Source organism: Podarcis muralis, chromosome 10 (genome assembly GCF_964188315.1).
Source record: "Podarcis muralis chromosome 10, rPodMur119.hap1.1, whole genome shotgun sequence".
Classification (NCBI taxonomy): Eukaryota; Metazoa; Chordata; class Lepidosauria; order Squamata; family Lacertidae; genus Podarcis; species Podarcis muralis.
In genome coordinates this window covers 51,267,761-51,290,506 of record NC_135664.1, presented here as the reverse complement: position 1 = coordinate 51,290,506, position 22,746 = coordinate 51,267,761, and the positions used below count along the sequence as shown (strand labels likewise).

At 45.3% G+C, this 22,746-nt stretch overlaps 1 protein-coding gene and 1 long non-coding RNA gene across 3 annotated transcripts; one reads left to right on the top strand and one right to left on the bottom strand.

Annotated features, from left to right (window-relative positions):
- Positions 1–401: 401 nt before the first annotated feature.
- Positions 402–21,755, bottom strand: BPIFC (BPI fold containing family C). Of its 2 annotated transcripts, XM_028745922.2 has the most exons (16): positions 20,797–21,755; positions 18,521–18,655; positions 16,390–16,501; positions 14,674–14,802; positions 13,612–13,764; positions 12,380–12,443; positions 12,224–12,284; positions 10,322–10,413; positions 9,598–9,771; positions 6,837–6,890; positions 6,488–6,658; positions 5,317–5,384; positions 4,612–4,654; positions 2,653–2,716; positions 1,863–1,939; positions 402–599 (listed from the first exon to the last, which is right to left on the bottom strand). In XM_028745922.2, the coding sequence occupies exons 2-16, from the start codon at positions 18,621–18,623 to the stop codon at positions 513–515; spliced, it is 1,452 nt and encodes a 483-aa protein (XP_028601755.2). In that variant the 5' UTR covers positions 18,624–18,655; positions 20,797–21,755; the 3' UTR covers positions 402–512. The 2 variants fall into 2 exon arrangements, with proteins under 2 accessions (XP_028601755.2, XP_028601756.2); XM_028745923.2 differs by lacking the exon at positions 20,797–21,755 and having other exon boundaries at positions 18,521–18,681.
- LOC144328998 (uncharacterized) lies at positions 10,409–14,167 on the top strand. Its single transcript, XR_013394401.1, has 2 exons — positions 10,409–11,674; positions 13,663–14,167. It is a non-coding gene; the product is annotated as an uncharacterized LOC144328998 (long non-coding RNA).
- Positions 21,756–22,746: the final 991 nt, after the last annotated feature.

Genomic DNA, 22,746 nt, shown 5'->3' with positions numbered 1-22,746 from the left:
CACCTTAAAGACCAACTAAGTTAGTTCTTGGTATGAGATTTCGTGTGCATGCACACTTCTTCAGATACCAAAAAAGCACATGAAAGCTCATACCAAGAACTAACTTAGTTGGTCTTTAAGGTGCTACTGGAAGGAATTTTTTTTGTTTTGACTATGGCAGACCAACACGGCTACCCATCTGTAACTGGATCTCCAGGTTGGGCTGGGAATGTCCTCTGTCTGACACCCTGGAGAGCCTCTGATAGTACTGAGCTAGATGAGCCAATGGTCTCACTATGCATATGGCAACTTCCAATGTTCCTTGTCTGCATTCCTTTCTGAATGGTTTGCTGGCCCATTAACAGATATTACTTCACCTGTTCAATGTCTTTCAAAGGCACTTTTACACACACACACACACACACACACACACACACACACACACGTGACCACACAGAATGTTTTCAATCATTATCATTCACTTTCTTGTTACATCTTCCCTCTTGAAACAGAACAGAATAAATTTCGAGGTTTCATGCATCTATAACGAAAAAGCCTTCAGAATCTGCTTGGTCTCCTTCTTCATCATACTCCAGGTCAGTGGAAATCAGCAAATAGCCCTGAGAAAATATACAAACATTTATTTGAAGTTGCCACAAGCTGCAGCTTGCTAATGGCTTGGCCATGACTAATACACCTTCAGAGGTATTGTGAACTGAATGTTAGACGTACATTGTCATTTAACAGAGAGAGTAAGTACTACTGATGGCATGGATGTCAATAAAGTGGAAGGATGTGCTTTGTAGATTGCTCTGAGAGGGAGAAAATATATTAAAAAGCCAGTTGTCAGTTGTTCAGCCATGCTGAGCCAGACAGATCAGGTGGGGTGGTGGATGTTTCCCTTCCATCTACAGCTTGCAGTCCCTTCCCTCTTTGCTAAGCCTTCCCTAACTTTTATGGTCCAAGTGAAACCTGGAAGTTTGCAGGAGTCGAAAAAGACTTCTATTAAACACACAAAGGTCTATAATCAATGTTTACTTTAGCTGGGGTTACTGGTTGCTCAGAAAGTATTCTGGGGTTCTTGTGAAGATACCATCATGAAGACACTAAGAAATTCTCTTTAGGTTATGTGATGATCAGAGAAACAATGTAAAGCAGAGCTAATCAACTAACGAGAGTGGAGAAGTCAAGATGTAAATATGGTGGTCATCAGAAACTGTTGATCAGGATTTTTGCTAACAATACACTGCTTATTTGGTCATTATTGTTTTTAGTGTGTATTGCTTGTTTCCTTACAGTTCATATGGATTTTAAAATACGAATTATGAACATTGACTTGTTTACACCAGGATACCAACAAATACAAAAACACAGGAAAGTGTTTGTCTTTCCTCCACAATGAGTCACTTTGAAAAATGCTGGCCTGCCTTTCTCTGAACTACAAAGTATTCGTCAAAATGATTCTCTCTATGTACAACCTTTCCCCCCTTTTATTTAAAGGGACTCTCTTCAGCCTGTGAGTCAGGCAGCTTGAAGACCCTAGGACAGGCATGACCAAAGTCTGTTTCGGGGGCCTAATCTGGTCTGCTGGACGATTTTATCCGGTCCCTGTGGCAATATGTGTCCTGGGGTAAAATCCTTTAAAAAGCACAACTTTAGGGTAAAATTAAATCCTTAAAAAAGCTCAACAACTTTGGTCAGCCCTCAGTTCATCAAATCTGGCCCTCTTTGAAAAAACTTTGGGCACCCCTGCCCTAGGATGTGAGAACATGGCAACATTCTGATGACAAATCCCACCAGGATTCAGAACTTGTATCACGTCACCCTAACCAACTCTCTCTTGGCAAACAGGAGAGACAGGTGTGGGCATTGCAGAATCTCACCTGGTGAACTGTAACAACTGGTTCCACAAGCATCATGCTGTCCATTTTAGAGAGAGGAAGTCCTTCCTTCAGTTTACCTTAATAAAAGAGAGAAGAGATTCTCAGCGCTATTGTTTTTTAACAGCGCCGCAACCCCAGAGTCGGTCACGACTGGACCTAATGGTCAGGGGTACCTTTACCTTTACCTATGCCCAGTACAATTTTGTTATTCTGTAAATGCTGTAAATGCTCTATAAACCATAAATGGTTGTTAGAAATGCAATACAGACAAGAACTGCAGGAGTTTTATCTCTTGTCACGTAACTACATACTCATCAGAATATTACAGTATTAAGTGTACAAAGAGTCTCCAGGGCCAATGCCTCCAGTCATTAACCAGTGATAACTTTATTGTCTTACTCTGAAAGGAAATATACACCAGATCCATTGAAGGAAAGGAAAGAAAGAATAAGCACTCCTTTATCAGCAGTTGTATGTGGACATGTTCACATGGTCTTGTAAATCCAAATTACCACTAGTTGACAGTGTGTACTGGGTCTGCTGACAAGACAACCGGATTGACCTAGTGCAAAGCATTAAGCATCTTATAATCTTATTGGAGCAGTATGTTCCTTAAAGTATTTGCCATAAAGAATGTGATGCCAATTACGACACGTCACACCAAGTGACGAAAATACAAGCTCTATCGCGACTACTTCTCATTCTTCAAATAGGATTTTCTGTAATTTCCAGAGACTGGGACCATTAAGTAACAGTGGTGATGGGGAAACAATCCAAACACAACACTTACCATTGGCTGCTGGTATTACTCCATTCCGTAAAATGTAAGACATGAAGTTCTTCAAAAGCGAAACCTGCCATGTGAGAGAATTTGGATTTAGTGGCACAGGATGCCTCTACACTTAAGATTTATTGTGGATTTCTCACACTTTTGTCCTCTGCTTTTTGTGAAGCATCTGCTTGACATCATGAGCAAAACACCCTCTTTCCCCGTTTCTCCTGTTCAGTTTCTGTTATTTCCTCCCAGTCTCTCAAAATTTGACATTTTTAACACAACAGAGCAGCTGCACTGCCTAAAGATGACTGATTCAGTGGTATACAAATTGTTGAAATAATAATAATAAGAATTCATCAGGTGGAGATGACCTATCACACAGCTGTTCTGGCAGATATAGGCCAGTAAAGACCTGTATAGATTGTGCTCCAGATATTTTCTTTGCGCTCTCTCTCTCTCTCTCTCTCTCTCTCTCTCTCTCTCTCTCGGAACCAGCTCTATTGCATTCCCATTCCGAATTGCATTGCCTTCCTATCAGTTATCTTGCCCCTCTCAGCCATCCTCCAAAATTGCAGGCAGCAAGGAAAAGGGGGAATTCTTAACAGCAGTTCACTTGGGGGGGGGCACATTTAACCCTTTCTCCACACACAAAAGTTCCAAGGATAGCAACCAGAATTCTCTGAAGGACATAATGCGCTTTGAATGTGCTTTAAAGGTATAGCGTGTACTCAGCCTGAATCATCCATACAGTGGTACCTTGGGTTACAGGCGCTTCAGGTTACAGACTCTGCTAACCCAGAAATAGTACCTCAGGTTAATAACTTTGCTTCAGGATGAGAACAGAAATTGCGCAGCAGTGGTGTGGCAGCAGCGGGAGTCCCCATTAGCTAAAGTGGTGCTTCAGGTTAAGAACAGTTTCAGGTTAAGAACAGACCTCCAGAATGAATTAAGTACTTAACCCGAGGTACCACTGTCTTTGGAAGCACTCAGAGTAAGAACAACAAAGAAAATGTTATGTCAGTTCCAGTTAGAGAACTGCTAAGAGATAATTTTACAAGGCCCACTCACACACATAATGGCCCAATATTATTTTACAGTGGTACCTCGGGTTAAGAACTTAATTCGTTCCAGAGGTCCGTTCTTAGCCTGAAACTGTTCTTAACCTGAGGTACCACTTTAGCTAATGAGGCCTCCTGCTGCCTCCGCGTGATTGCTGTTCTCATCCTGAGGTAAAGTTCTTAACCCCAGGTACTATTTCTGGGTTAACTGAGTCTGTAACCTGAAGCGTCTGTAACCCGAGGTACCACTGTATTGTATTATGATGGCTGTGGGCCACCCCCTAGGAAGTTTTGTAGACTGAAGGCAGCATCTAGATGTAAGAAAGAGAGAGGGGGACTGGTTTCTATGTTATGATTTTAAGTCATTTATGATGGGGATCTAATCATTAGCGCCTAAGCACTGCAAGACATGTTATGTTCACTGTGCGCCTCCTGCTTTCAAAATCATGCCCTCATTCACCACACAGATCAGGCCATTTTATTTGTGCTATTGCAGGTCTTGAGTGCAGTGAATTTTGGCAAAGACAGAAAAACACAGTCAGTCTCCACAGCAAACAGCAGCTGCACACCAACAGCTCAGCCCATGGTTATGGCCGCCCTGTGGAACCATTTAAAAGCAGGAGATTTGTGATTGTGTCTCCTGACACTTCTTTTTCTTTGTCAAAAGCAGCTCTGGAACTGGTTCTGGAGGGGAGGGCTATCTTACCCTTTCCCCCTGTGCTGTTTTCCTGAACTAAATCACACATACCCCACACAATGAGACTATTTGCCCCTTTGGGGAAAGCCTATTTTCTCCAGAAGGACAACCATGGCTTCAGGAAAGAGGTTTAGATCAGAAAAATGGCATGGACCAATCAGCTCTATCTACAAGCTGAATCTGATTTGTTCTCTTTAACTCCCCGCCCTCTTTATTTACCTTGAAGAAGCCAACATTGGAGTGGGTCAAGGATAGGTGGAAACTGTGAAAGGAAAGGAAATATTGGAAAAAAACATGATTTATTTGTACAAACAGCTCAAGATGGCATACTTGGATCTGCCCCTCCTCTATTCCCCCTTCACAGCAACCCTGTGAGGTAGGTTAGGCTGAAAGGCTGACTGGCTCAATTCCCAAAGTTCCTTTGGAAGAAGGAATAATTGTTAAACCACTCTGGGAATTGTAGTTCTGTGAGGGGAATAGGGGTCACCTAACAAATCTCAGCACCCTTAACAAACTACAGGTGCAAGGATTTTTGGGAGGAACCATGTGATCAAGATGGATTACTCAAACACCCACAGATACAAATATTTAAAAACCACCACAATTTTAGACCCGCAACCCCACTAATTTACAATAATTCAGATGCTGTTGGACTCCAGCTCCCATCAGTCAGAACCAGCATAGCCAATAGTCAGGGATGGTGGGAGTAATAGTCCAGCAACATCTGCTTCTTTTTACCTGTAATAAAGCAATGCCATCATTTTAGCTGGAATAGTTTTTGTTTTTACGTAATTGCTTTTAAAAAAATTACTTATTGTTTTAAATGGAGTGGCAAATTTAATTAGTGGTTTCAGCAACTCAAGAGGCCTTTGGGGGATAAAGTGGGGTTAAAAACAAAACAAAAAACCATTCAAATTTTGTTACCTGTCCAGACATAGAGAAGGTATCAGTTTCTGTTCAAATATATTCAGGCTGGCATGGGTTTTGGCATCCTGTGTGAAAGAAATGTCTCTGTTTACCACCTAGAGTATTCCTGTTGTATAGACAGGTAAAAATGCAAGGTCTTTTTGAAAGGTAAAAAAGGGAAGGTCAGTTACTCTACCTGCTTCTTCCAACTCCCCACCCCAATGTTATCTCTCTTGCTATTCCAAGCAGAGCTCAGGTCTAAAAGTTTTGCAAAGCCTATCCTGCAGATGGCATTTGTACTTAGAAAGTCTGAGCACCAATTTGTACTCAGGTTTTTTGGTTTCTGCTATGATTTACGATAAGGAGCCATTAAAAGGGGAGAGCAGGAGCTTTGACGTTGCCCAACCAGGTGAGCAGAGGGAGGAGCCACACAAGTCACCTGCTTTCTTTCCCACTGTGGTGAGATGTATTGCATTACTATTTAAATTACACACTAGTGGTCAGAATTGTAGAAACCTTATGGGAAAAGTGTGTTTCTGAGGTTTGATGGCTCATAACACCTGATTGGCTCTCTGAACACTCATGCTCATTGGCTATATTCAAATGAAGGAAAGTTACTGCATATCAACCTAAGCAAGCTGTGCTTCCTTTTCCTAATTATTTGGCTATAACTTTTGATAGAATACAGATAATTGAACAAACTTTGTTGCATTGCATTCTTCGTTAAATTATCTTTCCATTGATACGTAATTTTATGGTGTTACGGCAAAAAAAGTGGTGTTATGAGCCATCAAACCTCAGAAATACACTTTTTCCAAAAGGTTTCCACAATTTTGGCCGCTAGTGTAGAAATATTTCTAAATTTCCATTTATACCATGTATATTTTTATGCAAATCACACCCCCCCTTTGTCCACTTCTTTGGTGATGCAGACCTTTTCTGGCAATGCATAGCTGATGGAATAAATAAAGGTTTGAGGCTGTTTTGGTTTTGCTATTTTTTTAATGAGTTAGGAGACCCAAGTCCTTGCCAGCTTACTGCAGATCACTCAGATCCTGATCAACATTCTGCACACCCCTTGCTTGTGGTGCCAGTTTCTGACGTTGACCCAAAACAGCAACAGGTCATGGCAGATGGGGTGGGGGAGCCAATGGCTTGAACATTATTCTGCCTGCTGTGTGGTACTTACTATGCTCAAGGTGAACATGGATTGGGTGGTTGAATTCTTCAGGACTACCAACACCTCCATGGAACCAGCAATCTCCAGAACAGCACTGCCATTATGCAGCCTGATCACAGGGGCTGCCGTTGGTTTTAGATCCAGGATTACTGGGCGTGGTGTTTTGTAAGAACGCGCAATCTGTAGAAGTTTAAAAGCAACCAAGAGTTTGAGAGCAGGATTAGATTGGATTAACAGAATTACATAGCAAATAAATTCTTCAGCAGAACAGTTGCTTTGAGGCAGGCATTCTCTGTTGCAGAAGAACTCCCAAAAACATTTCCCTTAAAATAACGGTTATAGATATAAAGGTGCTTACCTTAGGGATAATGGTGCCAAAAGAATTTGTAGTTAATCTGAAGTAAGAGGAAAGCTGTGGAAAAGAGAATAAAATTAGGCTACCTAATTAGAACTTTGTGACAAGCAAGTATTATTATTATTAAAAGAAGCAACTATGGTACTAAATCAATTTTCTTACTAGCCTGCAGATAATAGTCATGTTTGCAAAAGGAGCTCCATTGCTGCTTTGTCCCTACTGGCATAATGGGCTTCAATATGTGAATCAAGCACATTGTATGGCCATAACCTAATCATGGTCTGGGCTATTACTATTGTGCAGCATTTTCTGCCCCCATCCTGACAGTTTCAGACTTTCCTAGGATCAAAATACCCTCATTCAAAGGGGGAAGGTCTGGGACAACCCTGGGATAGGGATGGCATCACTTCCCTGAATCCACATTTTGTTCCAGTGTGGATAAGGAGCTAGTTCCATGTGGAGTGAATTTCTTTTAAACTGATGAACATTCAATTATACGAACCCCTTACCTGCTATCGGGATAAAAATGGTAAAAGGGGAGCGGGTGGCACTGTGGTCTAAACCACTGAGCCGCTTCGGCTTGCTGATCAGGAGGTCAGCAGTTCGAATCTGCTCAACGGGGTGAGCTCCTGTTGCTCTGTCCCAGCTTCTGCCAACCAAGCAATTCAAACGCACACCAGTGCGAGTAGATAAATATGTACCGCTGCGGAGGGAAGGTAAACGGCATTTCCGTGCGCTCTGGTTTCCATCACGGTGTTCTGTTGCGCCAGAAGCGGTTTAGTCATGCTGGCCACATGACCCGGAAAGCTGTCTGTGGACAAACACCGGCTCCCTCAGCCTGAAGTGAGATGAGCGCCGCAACCCCATAGTTGCCTTTGACTGGACTTAACTCTCCAGGGGTCCTTTACCTTTTTACCTTATCTGGATATAGGTTCTCATCACCGTAGTTAGATCTAGTTAGTCACAGACTACAGTGGTACCCCGCAAGACGAATGCCTCGCAAGACGGAAAACCCGCAAGACGAAAGGGTTTTCTGTTTCGGAGGCGCTTCGCAAGACGAATTTCCCTATGGGCTTGCTTCGCAAGACGAAAGCCCATAGGGAAATCTCCGGGGACCTGTTTTAAATTGCTGGCGGTCGGGAGCAAAGACTTTCACCCACAGCCGGCCTTCAGAAGAGGTCCTGGACCTCTTCTGAAGGCCGGCGGGGGGCAAAAGTCTTTGCTCCCCCCCGCCTGCCTTCCCGGGACAGCGGAGACTTCTCCGCTGCCCCGGGCGATCTTAAAATGCTGGCGGGCGGGAGCGAAGCGTTCGCTGCCGACCCCCAGCATTTTAAAATCTCCCCGGGACAGCAGAGAAGTCCCGCCCCGCTCGGGATGGCGGCGCAGAGCTGTCTGCCGTCCCGGGATCAGCGCAGCTCTGCGCGGCCATCGGGAGCCGGGGCGAAGCCCGCCCCGCTCCAGATGGCCGCGCAAAGCTGCCTGCAGTCCCGGGACTGCAGGCAGATCTGCGCCACCATCCCGAGCGGGGCGCTAAGTCCCGCCCCGCTCTGGATGCCAGCGCAGAGCTGTCTGCCATCCCGGGACTGCAGGCAGATCTGCGCCACCATCCCGAGCGGGGCGCTAAGTCCCGCCCCGCTCGGGATGGCGGCGCAGAGCTGTCTGCCGTCCCGGGATCAGCGCAGCTCTGCGCGGCCATCGGGAGCCGGGGCGAAGCCCGCCCCGCTCCAGATGGCCGCGCAAAGCTGCCTGCAGTCCCGGGACTGCAGGCAGATCTGCGCCACCATCCCGAGCGGGGCGCTAAGTCCCGCCCCGCTCTGGATGCCAGCGCAGAGCTGTCTGCCATCCCGGGACTGCAGGCAGATCTGCGCCACCATCCCGAGCGGGGCGCTAAGTCCCGCCCCGCTCGGGATGGCGGCGCAGAGCTGTCTGCCGTCCCGGGATCAGCGCAGCTCTGCGCGGCCATCGGGAGCCGGGGCGAAGCCCGCCCCGCTCCAGATGGCCGCGCAAAGCTGCCTGCAGTCCCGGGACTGCAGGCAGATCTGCGCCACCATCCCGAGCGGGGCGCTAAGTCCCGCCCCGCTCTGGATGCCAGCGCAGAGCTGTCTGCCGTCCCGGGACTGCAGGCAGATCTGTGCCGCCATCCCGAGCGGGGCGCTAAGTCCCGCCCCGCTCTGGATGCCGGCGCAGAGCTGTCTGCCATCCCGGGACTGCAGGCAGATGTGTGCCGCCATCCCGAGCGGGGCGCTAAGTCCCGCCCCGCTCTGGATGCCGGCGCAGAGCTGTCTGCCGTCCCGGGACTGCCATCCCGAGCGGGGCTAAGTCCCGCCCCGCTCTGGATGGCGGTGCAGATCTGCCTGCCGTCCCGGGATCAGCGAAGCGTTCGCTGCTGACCCCCAGCATTTTAAAATCTCCCCGTGTCCCGGTGAGATTTTAAAATGCTGGGGGTCGGCAGCGAAGCCCTTGTTCCCCCCCAGCCCCCCCCAGCCTTCAGAAGCCCTTGTTCCCCCCCCCCCAGCCTTCAGAAGAGGTCGGGGGACAGACTGTCCCCGGACCTGGTCTGAAGGCGGTTTCCCTAGGAACGCATTAATTGATTTTCAATGCATTCCTATGGGAAACCGTGCTTCGCAAGACGAAAAACTCGCAAGAAGAAAAAACTTGCGGAACGAATTAATTTCGTCTTGCGAGGCACCACTGTATATAAACAGTCTTTCAAAAGACAACAGTTGGTGCCTTTGAAATACCAACTTCTCCAACTTGCTCTCACCTCTTTTGCAATAGAGACATCAAAGGCCCCAGCAGCGTAATAAACGAGTGAAGCAGATTGCAAGAAATATTCTGAGATTCCTATTTGGAGCATGGAGTTATTCTCATCTGGGATATCGAACGGTGCAGGCTTGAAGGGAGTCTCTAGGTCACTTCCCACCGGGGAGATTGTTCCCTGCAAAGAATTGCATGAATGACAAAATAATATAAGAACAACAACTCTCAGACTTTGGATTTCAAAAGCTATCAGAGCATGGATCATCAGTGACCCTTGCACATAGGGACACACTGGCTGAATCATTGCTAGCTGAAGGATTAATATAGGTCAAGCACAGGAAACCTGTGTAGCCCTCCAGGTGTCCCTGTCCCATCATCGCACATCACTTTCTGGAGCTGATGGAAGCTGGTACCTGGGAAAGGTAATGCCATCATTGTCATTATAGGTTGCTTGTGCATGTAGGTGCTTGAAATGATAGCAATCCCAAAGAGGGGACTCAATGCACAAGCATTGCTTACTGTGAGTAGTCCAGAGGGTAGTTCTTTCTGCTAACCCTCTATACTTGTTTCTGCTGCCAGCAGCCTTCTCTCCATCACACTCAAAGAAGTGTTTTTAAAAATAATTCTTTAACTAAAGCCATCACGCTCATTCATTCAAGAACAGAGATGCCTCAATGCAGTTCCCCCCCAAATAAAAATAAATTAAAAATAGCATCCAGTTGTGTTACCTTTATATCAAAGTTAATAGATGTGTTGGAGATCACCGGAGAGTTCACCAGCGAGTAGTCTACTTGTGCAAAAGAATCAATCTGGGCTTGGACTGTTAGAACAGGGGGCAAAACAGCCGTGGTGAGATAGTGAAACGAATACCTCTATTAACTTGATAAGCAGGTTCCAAAATGGTTTTGACAAGACCTTTGAAAAGTAATTTTATAAGGACTGTCTTCAAATTATATTTCCTTCCAGTGGGAAGGCACACAGTTCTGTGTACATTTTCTTGTACGTACACAGCCCCACTAAGCTTATCCAAGCTTACTCCTAAGTGTGTGAACGACTGCAGCCACAGCTACTCAAAGATTAGCACCTGAATAACTTTTGCTGTTATCTGTAGAATTATGATTATTACAGTGGTACCTCAGGTTACATACACTTCAGGTTACATATGCTTCAGGTTACAGACTCTGCTAACCCAGAAATAGTGCTTCAGGTTAAGAACTTTGCTTCAGGACGAGAACAGAAATTGTGCTCTGGCAGCGCAGCGGCAGCAGGAGGCCCCATTAGCTAAAGTGTTCTTCAGGTTAAGAACATTTTCAGGTTAAGTACGGACCTCTGGAACAAATTAAGTACTTAACCTGAGGTACCACTGTATTAGACAAGAGTAATACAATCATGGGTAAGGAAGCTGAGACCCAGGGGCCAAATCTGGCCCTCCAGGCCTGTATATCTGGGCCTTGAGACTTTTTCCAGGTCACACCCCTTATGGCCCTGCTTTGCTCCCTCCGCAGGTGTTTTTGCCAGCATGGAATGTGTCCTTGAATTGTGATAAAGCCTGAATGAAGGCGAGAGAGACAGACAGCACACATAGAAACTAGCTTACTGTACAAAGGTAAAATTGGCATGTGTCGCTCTGCCCATTCTGCCTCTGGCCCTGCCCACTGCTAGCATGTAGCCCCTGGAAGGTCACCTCAAGGGGAATGTGGCCTCAATCCGGGGAAAAAAAAGTTTCCCAACCCTGAGTTGGCTGTACAAAACACCTTACTATAGCTTTTAGGAGGAGGGAAAAGCAAAGCAGAGCATGAAACTCTGAGGTCTGTCTGTGCACTGTATTTTTCGCTCCATAAGACGCACTTTTTTCCTCCTAAAAAGTAAAGGGCAATGTCTGTGCGTCTTATGGAGCGAAAAATGTGTGGACGCTCGCTGGCTCCCTATCCAGCCCGCCCCCTTGCCCAGGCCTCCATTGTTGAATATTCTGCAGACAGAGGCTGTTTGTTTCCCCAGCGACATGTGACTGGCTGATTAGATTATCTGTCTGGAAACTGTAGAAATGGCTCCCTTTCCTTTCCTAAAGAAGCTGCAGAACTGTGAGTTGAATCCCATAAAAACAGGATTTTTTCCCTTTGCAAAGTAAGCTCAACAACTTTGAGCTGATCCTCAAAAAAGGGGGACTTTCCCCCTTTGCAAAAGAAGCTGCACAACTGTGAGCTGATCCCCCCAAAAACGGGGCTTTCCGTGTTTCCTCCTCTAAAAATTAGGTGCATCTTATGGAGCGAAAAATACGGCATATGTAGGTTCTAGATATCCCATATGCAGGGACATACCTTGCACTGCTGTTGAAACTGAGAGCTAGGAACATGCAGTATCTTTTAAGAGAACATGCCGAGACCTGCTGCAACAATTGCATAAGCATGTGACCAGGGGCTTTCCTGTGCAATCTGCACTGGTCATCCATTTGTTGTGCAGACCTTAATTCGCTACTTTAATTAGTATTGCTTTTCCCCAGCACTGAAACTGTGTAATATTGTTCCTGGGGAAATGTGGTTATCACTTAAAAGCTCTAATGAAATTGGGATACCCTTTAGCTTCTTTTAAGGAGCCATGCAAGTAGCAAGGATGAAGCATGTGCAACCTACCTTTGTGTTCTCTCAGTTCTGCATTAATTTTTTCGATCTCAGAACCAATGAATGGGCAAATCTGTATAAATACATGTAGCAGTTATTGTTCTGGCCAACAGTTACTGAAGGAGTGATGGTGATGGAAGGACACTATAGTAATACTTGAAGACTTACATTCGTGCTCAGATTGTCACACATAGGCTTTTCCAGATGATTAACAAAGTATTTGTACAGCCAGCTGAGGGGAAAATAAAAGAAATAATATTGTTACAAAATCCCGGTGCCCGCCCCTCTCTCCACCAAGCAGTGGCCAGAGTGCATGGGGTCACAGGCACACATACAGGGTCTGTGTCCTTTTGGAGAATAGATGACACGGTGGGTAGAGACTTTGAGAAATAGGGTTTATTTACGTATTTATACCTTCAGTCTGCATGGCGGGGGTCCAGATCTTACAGCATGGCCCAAAGCATTGCAAGTAGTTCTTCCTTCCTCCTTGGCAAGATGGATCTCAAACTTTCTTCCTCTCTCTTCTTCCCAGAAGCACCTTGCCCTCCCCCCAGAGCAGTTACCCTGACAACCTTCCAAATCTCCACTCTCTGGTCACACCTGGACAAGAAGTTCTGTTGTCTTGTTGATGACCCTCAGTGGCTCTTTAATATAATGTTAACAGTCAGCCAGCCAGACTGGTTTGCATAAGTCAGCCCAGGAATTCCCTGTCTGCCACAGCCCTGCAGTTTATGTTTTAGTCCATTCCCCAATTAATCAAAAACTCTGGCATTTATTAATTTCTAGGGTTTACCCCCAAATCTCTAACAATATTACTGTCTATCAGTTATTAAATCACTCTAGCCACTTCTTTCTTTATGGTCCATCTCTCCTCTCAAGGAATCAGTATCACTTTAATGCTTCTCTTTCCAAACAGCATTGCCTTATTTCTTTTTCTGTCCCCTCCCCCTCCCTGCACCTGCCAAAAAGAAATACAAGTGGGGTGTTGTCGTTTAGTCGCATCCGACTCTTCGTGACCCCATGGACCAGAGCACACCAGACCTGAGCCCACTAGGAAGGAACAGTGGGTTTTGAATTTAACTAATTAATAAATACATATTTACACTTTTCTCCTCACACCAAGGTCCCAATGAAAATAGCTGCTTCACCATTTGAGGCTGGAAAATAGGGGGTGGGTTTTTTTGATGAATTGGCTGCCAAATGTCCTCTCGATTCCAGAAACCTGGGAGCAGAGATGTTCTTCCACTTCCAGCTTAAGGCAGAACAGCCAAGAATGGGCTGTTGCTTTTATCATCTGCAGCTGAAAGAACCCCTAAAACAGGCACATATCTGTTTGGTTCACATATTACACTGAGCACAGGTACAAGGCGAACACCCCGAAAATCCTTTTTCTACCTTACCTAGCATCTTTATCCAGTTCGATGTCAATACTGTCAACTTTTGCCTCGCAGCTTTCAATCAACAGCACTGCGTGACTTGCATTGTCCCGAGAGACTGAAAAAACAGCTGCGAGCGATACACCCGAAATGAGGACTGTCAGTGTTCCAGAATTTCTGCTGACAAGAATGGAACATAATGCATCTGCTTGAACTGTTTCCTTTCAGGTGGTTAGGTTGGCCTCAGCTAGGGCCAGGGCCTTTTCAGTACTGGCCCCAACTTGGTGGAACACTCTGTCACAAGAGACTAGGGCCCTGCGGGACTTGACATCTTTCCGCAGGGCCTGCAAGACAGAGCTGTTCCGCCTGGCCTTTGGTTTGGACTCTTATGTTTCCCTCCCCTTATGGTTTTGACTTTTAAAATGAGGCTGCATTTTAAATTGCATTTTAACCTGTATTTTAAATTATTATTTTTCTTTTTCTTATTATGTTTTTACTGAAATTTTGTTGGTGTTAGCTGCCCTGAGCCTGGCTCTGGCCGGGGAGGGCAGGGTATAAATAAAATTTATTATTATTATTATTATTCCCCTGCTTTCAGTAAATCCCTGTATATTTCATGTCAGCAGCCCCATATCCATATCTCACCCTATCTCCGAGGAGCTCAGGGTGCCGTACACTGGGGACTGTCTCCCTTTAATCTTATTATCAGCCTATGAGAAAGGATAGGAAGCGGCTTGGCCAAAGTTTCCCAAGAAGATTCATGGCTGCAGGAATTTTAACTCACAATATTCACTCTGCCTCTGAGGGCCAAAAACCCCCCACAAGCATTAACTGCATGGCAGCATATGCATGCATGTTCTTATGTTCACTCATTTGTAAAATTGCAAATTTCATCTGGCAAGGAAAGGGTTAAACACTTCCTCTCCTCTCCTCTCCTCTCCTCTTCCTCCACCTCAGTGGTTTCACTGCTGCTTGGGGTTTCCTGAAGCCTGCTGCCTACTTTCCTTTCCTTTATTAAAGCCCATTTTTATTTGGATTACTGCAGTTAACATCACCACCTCCAGTGCCCTGCACAACTGTACTTACAACAGCCAGGACCTTACTCTCCAGTGTGCACTGACGGTTGCTGTAGCATCCTTGATCTCTAGGTTAATCCCAGTCCCAGGTATCAGAGACACTGATGCATTTGGGAATTCAACAGCATCAAATTTTATCCTGCAAAACACAGAAACATGTTAGCTAAGGCTATGTTCCAGCAAAATCTAGGAACAAATCTTACATGTTTGAACTGAAGGTACATCAAGGGTGGGGAACCTTTTTCAGCCTGAAGGACACATTCCCTTGCAGGCAACCTTCTGGGAGCCACATATCAATAGTTGGTGTGGCCACATTTTCCATACAGACAAGCAAGAGACATTTATCACCTTTCCAAGACATATTACAGTCATTAGAGAAGTGGCACAGCAGAGCCAGTGAGAGATGTGGATTAGGCAGAGGCCCCAAGGTCTGACATTTCCTGCCCTGAGGTAAGGTAAAGGTAAAGGGACCCCAGATCATTAGGCCCAGTCGTGACCAACTCTGGGGTTGTGGCGCTCATCTCGCTTTCTTGGCGGAGGGAGCTGGCGTACAGCTTCCGGGTCATGTGGCCAGCATGACTAAGCTGCTTCTGGCAAACCAGAACAGCGCACAGAAACACTGTTTACCTTCCCACCGGAGCGGTACCTATGTATCTACTTGCACTTTGACGTGCTTTCGAACTGCTAGGTTGGCAGGAGCTGGGACCAAGCAACAGGAGCTCACCCCATCGTGGGGATTCGAACCGCGACCTGATCAGCAAGTCCTAGGCTCTGTGGTTTAACCCACAGCACCACCCGCATCCCTGCCCTGGGGTAGATCATGCATAATACCATCCAACATTCCCAGGGACACCCTGGGAAAGGTGGGAAGCACTCAATTTTAAATTGCTGGCTTCATTAGCGCTCCCTCTTTATAGTAAAATAACACTCTTTTGCTAGAAATGAAAGAACAGAAAGTAATAATATTATTTTCCCTCTCCAATGGGAAATAAAAGATGATTAAAGCACTCTTCATATCCCCCATTGGTGTAATAATAAATGTGGGAGAAGATTGGCAGGATTTTGCATCTTAGCTGTGCCTCCTGCAAACTAATGTGCATAAAGTGCTATGTCCACAGTGCTATGTTAGGCAATATTGAGAAGGAAACTTATGCATGTACAGATAGATGCATGCCCATAGGCTTCCTGACACTGAACATATGGTCACTGGGAGTCCTGGCTGGCATTGTGTTGGTGTGCCAGATGTGTGGCTAGTGGTTACAAACCAGCTACTCTCCCCACCCCCATTTTAAACAATGGGGAAAAGGCTTAATTAAGGGGTAGTTCAACCAAACAGGAAGAAATAAAAGACGTCACCAACCCGGAGGAAGCTACTAACTAACATTGCAGGAGCCTTCACTAAATGGGACCTACGTGTGAATAAACATTACAGAGGAACTTAACCATAAGGGAGGGCAATGCTGGATAATAGTAAGTGCTGTGTATTGTAAACAAAAATCTGCCCTTTCCCCCTTATGGGGTATCCAAGAGCCCATATAGAGTCCTTATGTAGGTTCCCTATTGGTAGGAGAAAATAACAGAGGCCAACCAGAGAATATTGAGAAGCAAAGCAGCTAGTAAGCCTGATCTTTATTGATCTGTTGCAATCACATGTGCAAAACTACTATTTTAATTTTCTGAATGCAGAAAAGCAATAGTTCAGCTGTGTGGAAGCAACCTTTCTTACTCTGAAAGCGTGTAGTCGACGCCACTATATCCATATGTCTCTTGACCGCTCACATTCGCAAAGGTTTGCTCCTTTAATCTTTGCTCCAGGAAATCTATTCCAAGCTGTTTTCCTACAAAGCACAGAATATATTTCACTTACTTTCTGTTTGGCTGGAAAGAGGCGTAGAATACAGAACAAAGAAAGCCAAGTTTTTGATGTCTGTTTTGCCATCTCCTGCTCTGCAGATCAGTTTGGAGTGGTTGCTAGCAATTACTTCTTTCATCCAAGGTTAATATGGAGGCTTTCTCCCCCCCCCCCCCCGCGGGATATATCTGTCCTTTGCTATGTTAAGCCAAGCGCCTGTGACTTCCAGGCTTGATTAGTGCAGCACTCTGCCCTTGAAGATGATTCAGATGCTCTCATGCTGCTGTATATCTTTTATCACACACTGAGAGTCATGCATTGTTCCCCACAAGATACAATGGTTACCAATTTACTTCTTGATCCAATTAAGGGTGCTAGTTTTAGCTTTTAAAATAGGAACTGGAGGCTTGCGGCACTCCAGACATTCCTGAACTACAACTCCTATCAGCCCCAGCCAACTGGGCAAGGGTCATGGATGATCAGGAGTGGCTCACCTGGTGGAGTGAAGCTGCAACAATAGCCTCCCAGTAATAGCAACAGTACTGCTGTTGGCCAGAAGGTTAATTTGGATGCTTTCTCCCCCTGCTGGATATATCTGCCATCTTATCTCTTCCCCTCTAGGTGAATGACAGTGTGAACGCTAGGTAAAGGTAAAGGTACCCCTTGCCCGTACGGGCCAGTCTTGACAGACTCTAGGGTTGTGCGCTCATCTCACTCTAGAGGCCGGGAGCCAGTGCTGTCCGGAGACACTTCCGGGTCACGTGGCCAGTGTGACATCACTGCTCTGGCGAGCCAGCGCAGCACACGGAAACACCGTTTACCTTCCCGCTAGTAAGCGGTCCCTATTTATCTACTTGCACCCGAGGGTGCTTTCGAACTGCTAGCTTGGCAGGCGCTGGGACCGAGCGACGGGAGCGCACCCCGCCGCGGGGATTCGAACCGCCGACCATGCGATCGGCAAGTCCTAGGCGCTGAGGTTTTACCCACAGCGCCACCCGCGTCCCGTAGTGTGAACGCTACAAGGAGATTATTGCTGTGGCCCTGCACCACAGGGCAATCTGCTCCTGGGCATGGGCAGCAAAACACTGGAAGGTGGGAGCAGGCTAGTTGCTCACAAAAAAGTGAGCAACTGCACATTTTGCTTTGTATCTCGGGTTCCACAAATGCCTAGGAACTTTCATTTAAAAGCTAGGAATCCGGGGGTTATGGTTCATGCATGCACCCATGGAAGATGCCCATACCCCTGGGAAAGGCAGAAGTAGAACAACATCATCTAGAGGAACAACAGGTTCTCTAGCCCTGTTTTAAAGCCTTTCATGGCCTGAGACCATCACAGGTTAAGGATCATCTCCCCCAACCCCATGGGTCCACTTGCGGACTGAGGTTTAATCAGCAACTTTTGTTGTTCCAGGTTAGGATATTTACCAACTAGATGCCAAGCTTTCTCAGTTATGACTCCCAAATTATAGAACGTTCTTCGTTTAAAGAGGTTTAAAGAGTTACCTTTTTACTGAGCTTGGGAGAGTGAAAGGAGCCTGGAACCTGTGACCCTCCAGATGCTTTTAAACTACAACTCTCACAATCCCTGATTTGCTTGCACAAAGGTTGTGTGGAGACATCCGCTCTTTACTGAGCTCACAGCAATGAACATCTTGATTTGTCTGTGCAAATGTTACTTCTTTATTCCGACAATCAATCATTATCCCACACCTTTAAGTATACTTCCTCATCATTTTGTCAATTGCAAAAAAGTCAGTTTGTTAAACACACACACACACACACACACACACACACACACACGTTGTGTTGTGTTAACAACACAGACAACCTGGCATTGGCAAGCAAATAAACATGATTTAAAAAGCAAACAAACCATTGTGCTGATTAATGAGGGTCATTTCCTTTTTGTTCTCAAAATGTATTTAGTTCCTTCTAAATTTTTATTTTAATAACAAATAGGGGCATGGAAGAATAATAAATCTGAACCTGTATATTTCAAACTCACCATAGTCCAAACCTTTCTGTGTGATCTTCACTTTGATTCCAGGCTTAGCATCAAGCCAAGGAGTGAACAAGCTCAGCAGGTACAAAAAGCCACAAGCTTTCATTGTCTCCTTCTCTTTTTTTAGTTTATAGAAACCTGTTAAGACACATGGGACCAAATATGGGTTGTAGATCCTATGTCAAGTGAGTACAAGATGAGCTTGAGCAATAGATGTTCCTGGTCCGTCCGTCCCCCCGCTGTACTCCTCCCCCAAGGTCTCTCCATAGGGAGGGTGGGGTGACCAGGCATGCATTGAGAACATGCAAGCCTGCAATGGGAGGGGGAGAATCCTCCAAACTCAGATTTCCATGTTCTTGTATGGCATTCTGTGTGTGCTGAATATAATAAGGGAGCAGAGCAGCATGGACTAGGACATTCATCCAGTGAATAGGGAATGGACCTGGGGTGAGTTAACCTTCACAATAATTATAATTAATTAATTGTATTTATATTCTTCTTGGAACAATCTACCTAAAAACTAAAAATCCTTCCTGCACTATCATCTGTGCAGAAACAAATGCTCTTAATGTAAGTGGAGCAGCTGGAGTTGGACTTGGGGCCATGGCGTGGAAGCAAGCCTCCTTTTATTCCTGTGGTCATGATGGTGCTGATTTAGTAAAGGTACCCCTGCCCGTACAGGCCAGTCGTGTCCGACTCTAGGGTTGCGTGCTCATCTCGCTCAAGAGGCCGGGAGCCGGTGCTGTCCGGAGACACTTCCGGGTCACGTGGCCAGCGTGACTAAGCTGCACTGGCGAGCCAGCACCACGCCGCACACGGAAACACCGTTTACTTTCCCGCTATAAAGCGGTACCTATTTATCTACTTGCACTTAGGGGTGCTTTCGAACTGCTAGGAGGGCAGGAGCTGGAACCGAACGACGGGAGCTCACCCCGCCGCGGGGATTCGAACTGCCGACCTTGCGATCAGCAAGTCCTAGGCACTGAGGTTTTACCCACAGCGCCACCCGCGTGATTTAAGTGAATTTAAGTGATTTAATTTAATTTAAGTGATTTAAGCTATGATTTAAGTGAATTTAAAATGTACAAAACTGCACGTGCCCATAATTCCCCCCCCCATCACATTTGGCAAACTTGTTTGCTAACATATCAGGAATGCAGAAGCATGGAATGGTGGGGGTGGAGGAGAGAGGAAGGGGAATGTTGTGCCTCATAGCATCTAACGTGGGACCCCATATGACTATGTTGTACATTGTTAAGGACCTAAATTTAGCTAGAAGCACCACTGGATATTGCAGGTATCTATAGCCACAACCGTACACACACATCATGCACAACAGTACATAGCTACATTGGCTTCCTGTCCAACTAAGTGGACAGTCTACCTTGCTAATGTGTTGCTCAGCTTCAACACACATAGGATTGCACTGTAATTGAACTCAATGGGACTAACTCTGGGTAAACATGCTTAGGATCACATTGTATTTCCACTCAGTTCTAGTATGAAAGAATTATAATAGGTTAAATATTCATCTACATCCTATTATAAGAATTCTAAGGGACTTCCAATAGGCATGTAATGTTTTTTTAAAATCTCTCTCACACAACTCCACATATACACACAAAGCACCTTTTCAGAAGATGGTGACTGTGCAGGAGTTAAGACACAACCACAGTTGGCACATCAAATTAGCCCACATCTTCAAAGTGCTCCACAAATGTTACTTAACACTAGAAGAGTAAATTATCGACCTGTGCAAAACCATTTGGCTGTTTCATTGCCTACTGTTTTCAGAACTCAAAATTGTTTGCTTTTTGCCTGCCAGGTTAGCATCTTGTCAGACAATATTAATGATCCATTCAGTATCTCATGATGAATTGGCCTAATATTTAGAAACAAATGAGTACACATTGTGATCCGTTTGTCTCAAGAGGCATGCCTCTTTTCTGAACAGAAATAGCAGTGGTCAACTAGTGGGCAAAAAGAAAGCTGTGATTTTCACAGGACTTTCCCACAGGACTTTTCAGAGAAGAAACCAACCACAAATTCACAACACACACATACTCATATGCACACCAGTTTCCTAGAAGCTGCTGAAAGGCAACAGTCTTCTAAGCTCTTGGTCACTTTTGTTCCCCAATTAAGCAAGAAGAAGTATTTCCCTTGAAATGAATAGTTATTGTCCCACAATTTCAGATATTTTCAGAAATCATTGGACCCACCCAGCTATCCACCAGCTTGTGGTGGATATAATCACCAAACCAGTTGATTGCCATTACCTCAGTTCTGTCAGGCTAAATCTTGGTGGGCTGCAGACAACTCTCACTTGAACCCCAGCCGAGCTAGACACTTATAGAGCGGGACATCATAAGGGGGTCTGCAAGAAACCTTTAATTATGTTCAAGCTAAACATTAACTATCCCTTAGGACACAGAATTGATCAGATAATCAAATGACGTATATGCCAAGGATAGAAGATGACTCCTTTATTTCCATGCAAGTGGTAGATATCTTGTGGTGTCTAACTTGGACAGACTCTTCTCTATCTCACTGATACTTGATTGTTCCTTGGAGGAAGTGTTAGATAAAACTTCTGGTAAATCAGTTTCATCGAAACCAGTGCTCTACCACTCACCTGTGACCCTCATGACTGTGCTGTAAGGAGCGACCTAAATAAATCACAACCTTATCAGAATGAAAGGTCCTTCCAGACAAAGGCTTCTGGAAGACCAATAAGCATGTTTGACTCCTACAGTGCCCAGATGGACTCTATAGACCCCTAAAATGTTTGCTGTTGGTCCAAAGGGACTAGGAGTTACAGTATATAAACCGGAGTGCCAAAGCAGCAATGGCAGCAGCAAACATTTGCACTACTTATGTTCCCCTTTCCACAATATGACACTGCCATTGCTGACAGAAGTGGTTGTCTCAGAAGATTGTAAAGAAGAGCTGAGCTCCAGATTTTAAACCAACAATTAATAATGACCAGATATAGCAGCATCTATGAATGGCATGTGTTATAAAAGAAACAAAACAAAATGAACTAACTGGAAGGAACTGACACAATGTGCCAGTTATGTAGTCCAATTATGCAGTCACTTCATCCTGTTGCACTTGGGCTGCAAATACTGTAGACTATAATGTTAAAGCACATTCCCCACCACCACCAATGAATTATGGGCCTGGTAGTTTGCTAAGGGCTGAGAGGAACTGGAACCCTATGAGGGGTTAACTACAGTACCCAGAATTATTGTGGGGGGACGGGACGCGCTTTGAATGTGCTTTAAAGGTAAATTGTGTACACAGCCATAGTCCTTAGTTTTATAGTTTCTTCACCCACAATAAATGTAAATCATGAGACGGACACAGAGCATTCTTGTGTGTTTGCAACACTTCCACGTACAATGGGTCCCTGATTCTGACTTCTAAGCATTACTACAATGACAAATGATAAGACAATCAGAGAGCATGTGCATTTCCTGAACGGGAACTTCCCATCATCCTGAATGTCACAATCACAGGTCACAACCTAATCCTTTGCTGAAACTTTAAAGATGGCATCTTCAGCAGAATCACGTAAGAGTTGTATCAGGTTGCTCTTGGTTAATGGGTGACAAGATAAGGGTGTGGTCTGAAGACCGAGGCTGGATCAAACAGATCAGGGTCTATGGGGCCAGAGACAGGGTTGTGATCCAAATAAGGCAAGGCCAAGGATCCATTTTCAGAGACAGCATGGTGCTGCGGGGCAAAACTAGCCGAGACATCAATAAGCTACAGTACTTGTTGCAGCAATGAATCTCTGAAGTCAAGGCTTTGTATATGATCTTTCTACATCTTCTTCCTTTTCTGTCCCCGTACCCATATGTGTTTGTGTGTGCACATACATGTTAATGTATGCATCCCTGACAACTGAGGGCAATACTTCATGTACCAGATGAAGTGGATACTAGGACACAATTATGCCACAATAAATATATTGTTTTTAAGATGCTCCAGGAGTCTTTAGTTGATTTTGTGGCAATATCTAACCTAGAATTTTTATCTAGCATAGAACTTTCCCCACCAAATAGAAAGGAGTTGGTACCAGTGAAAGAAGTGTGTGAATAAAGTGTTGAACCTTCCCCTACCTGCACCTCATTTCCCCACAGTCTTCTCCCTCTGGCCCCATAGTTCTGCCCTGACCACCGCTGAATATGCCATTTCAGCTGGAAGAAAAGCTCACGGCAAAG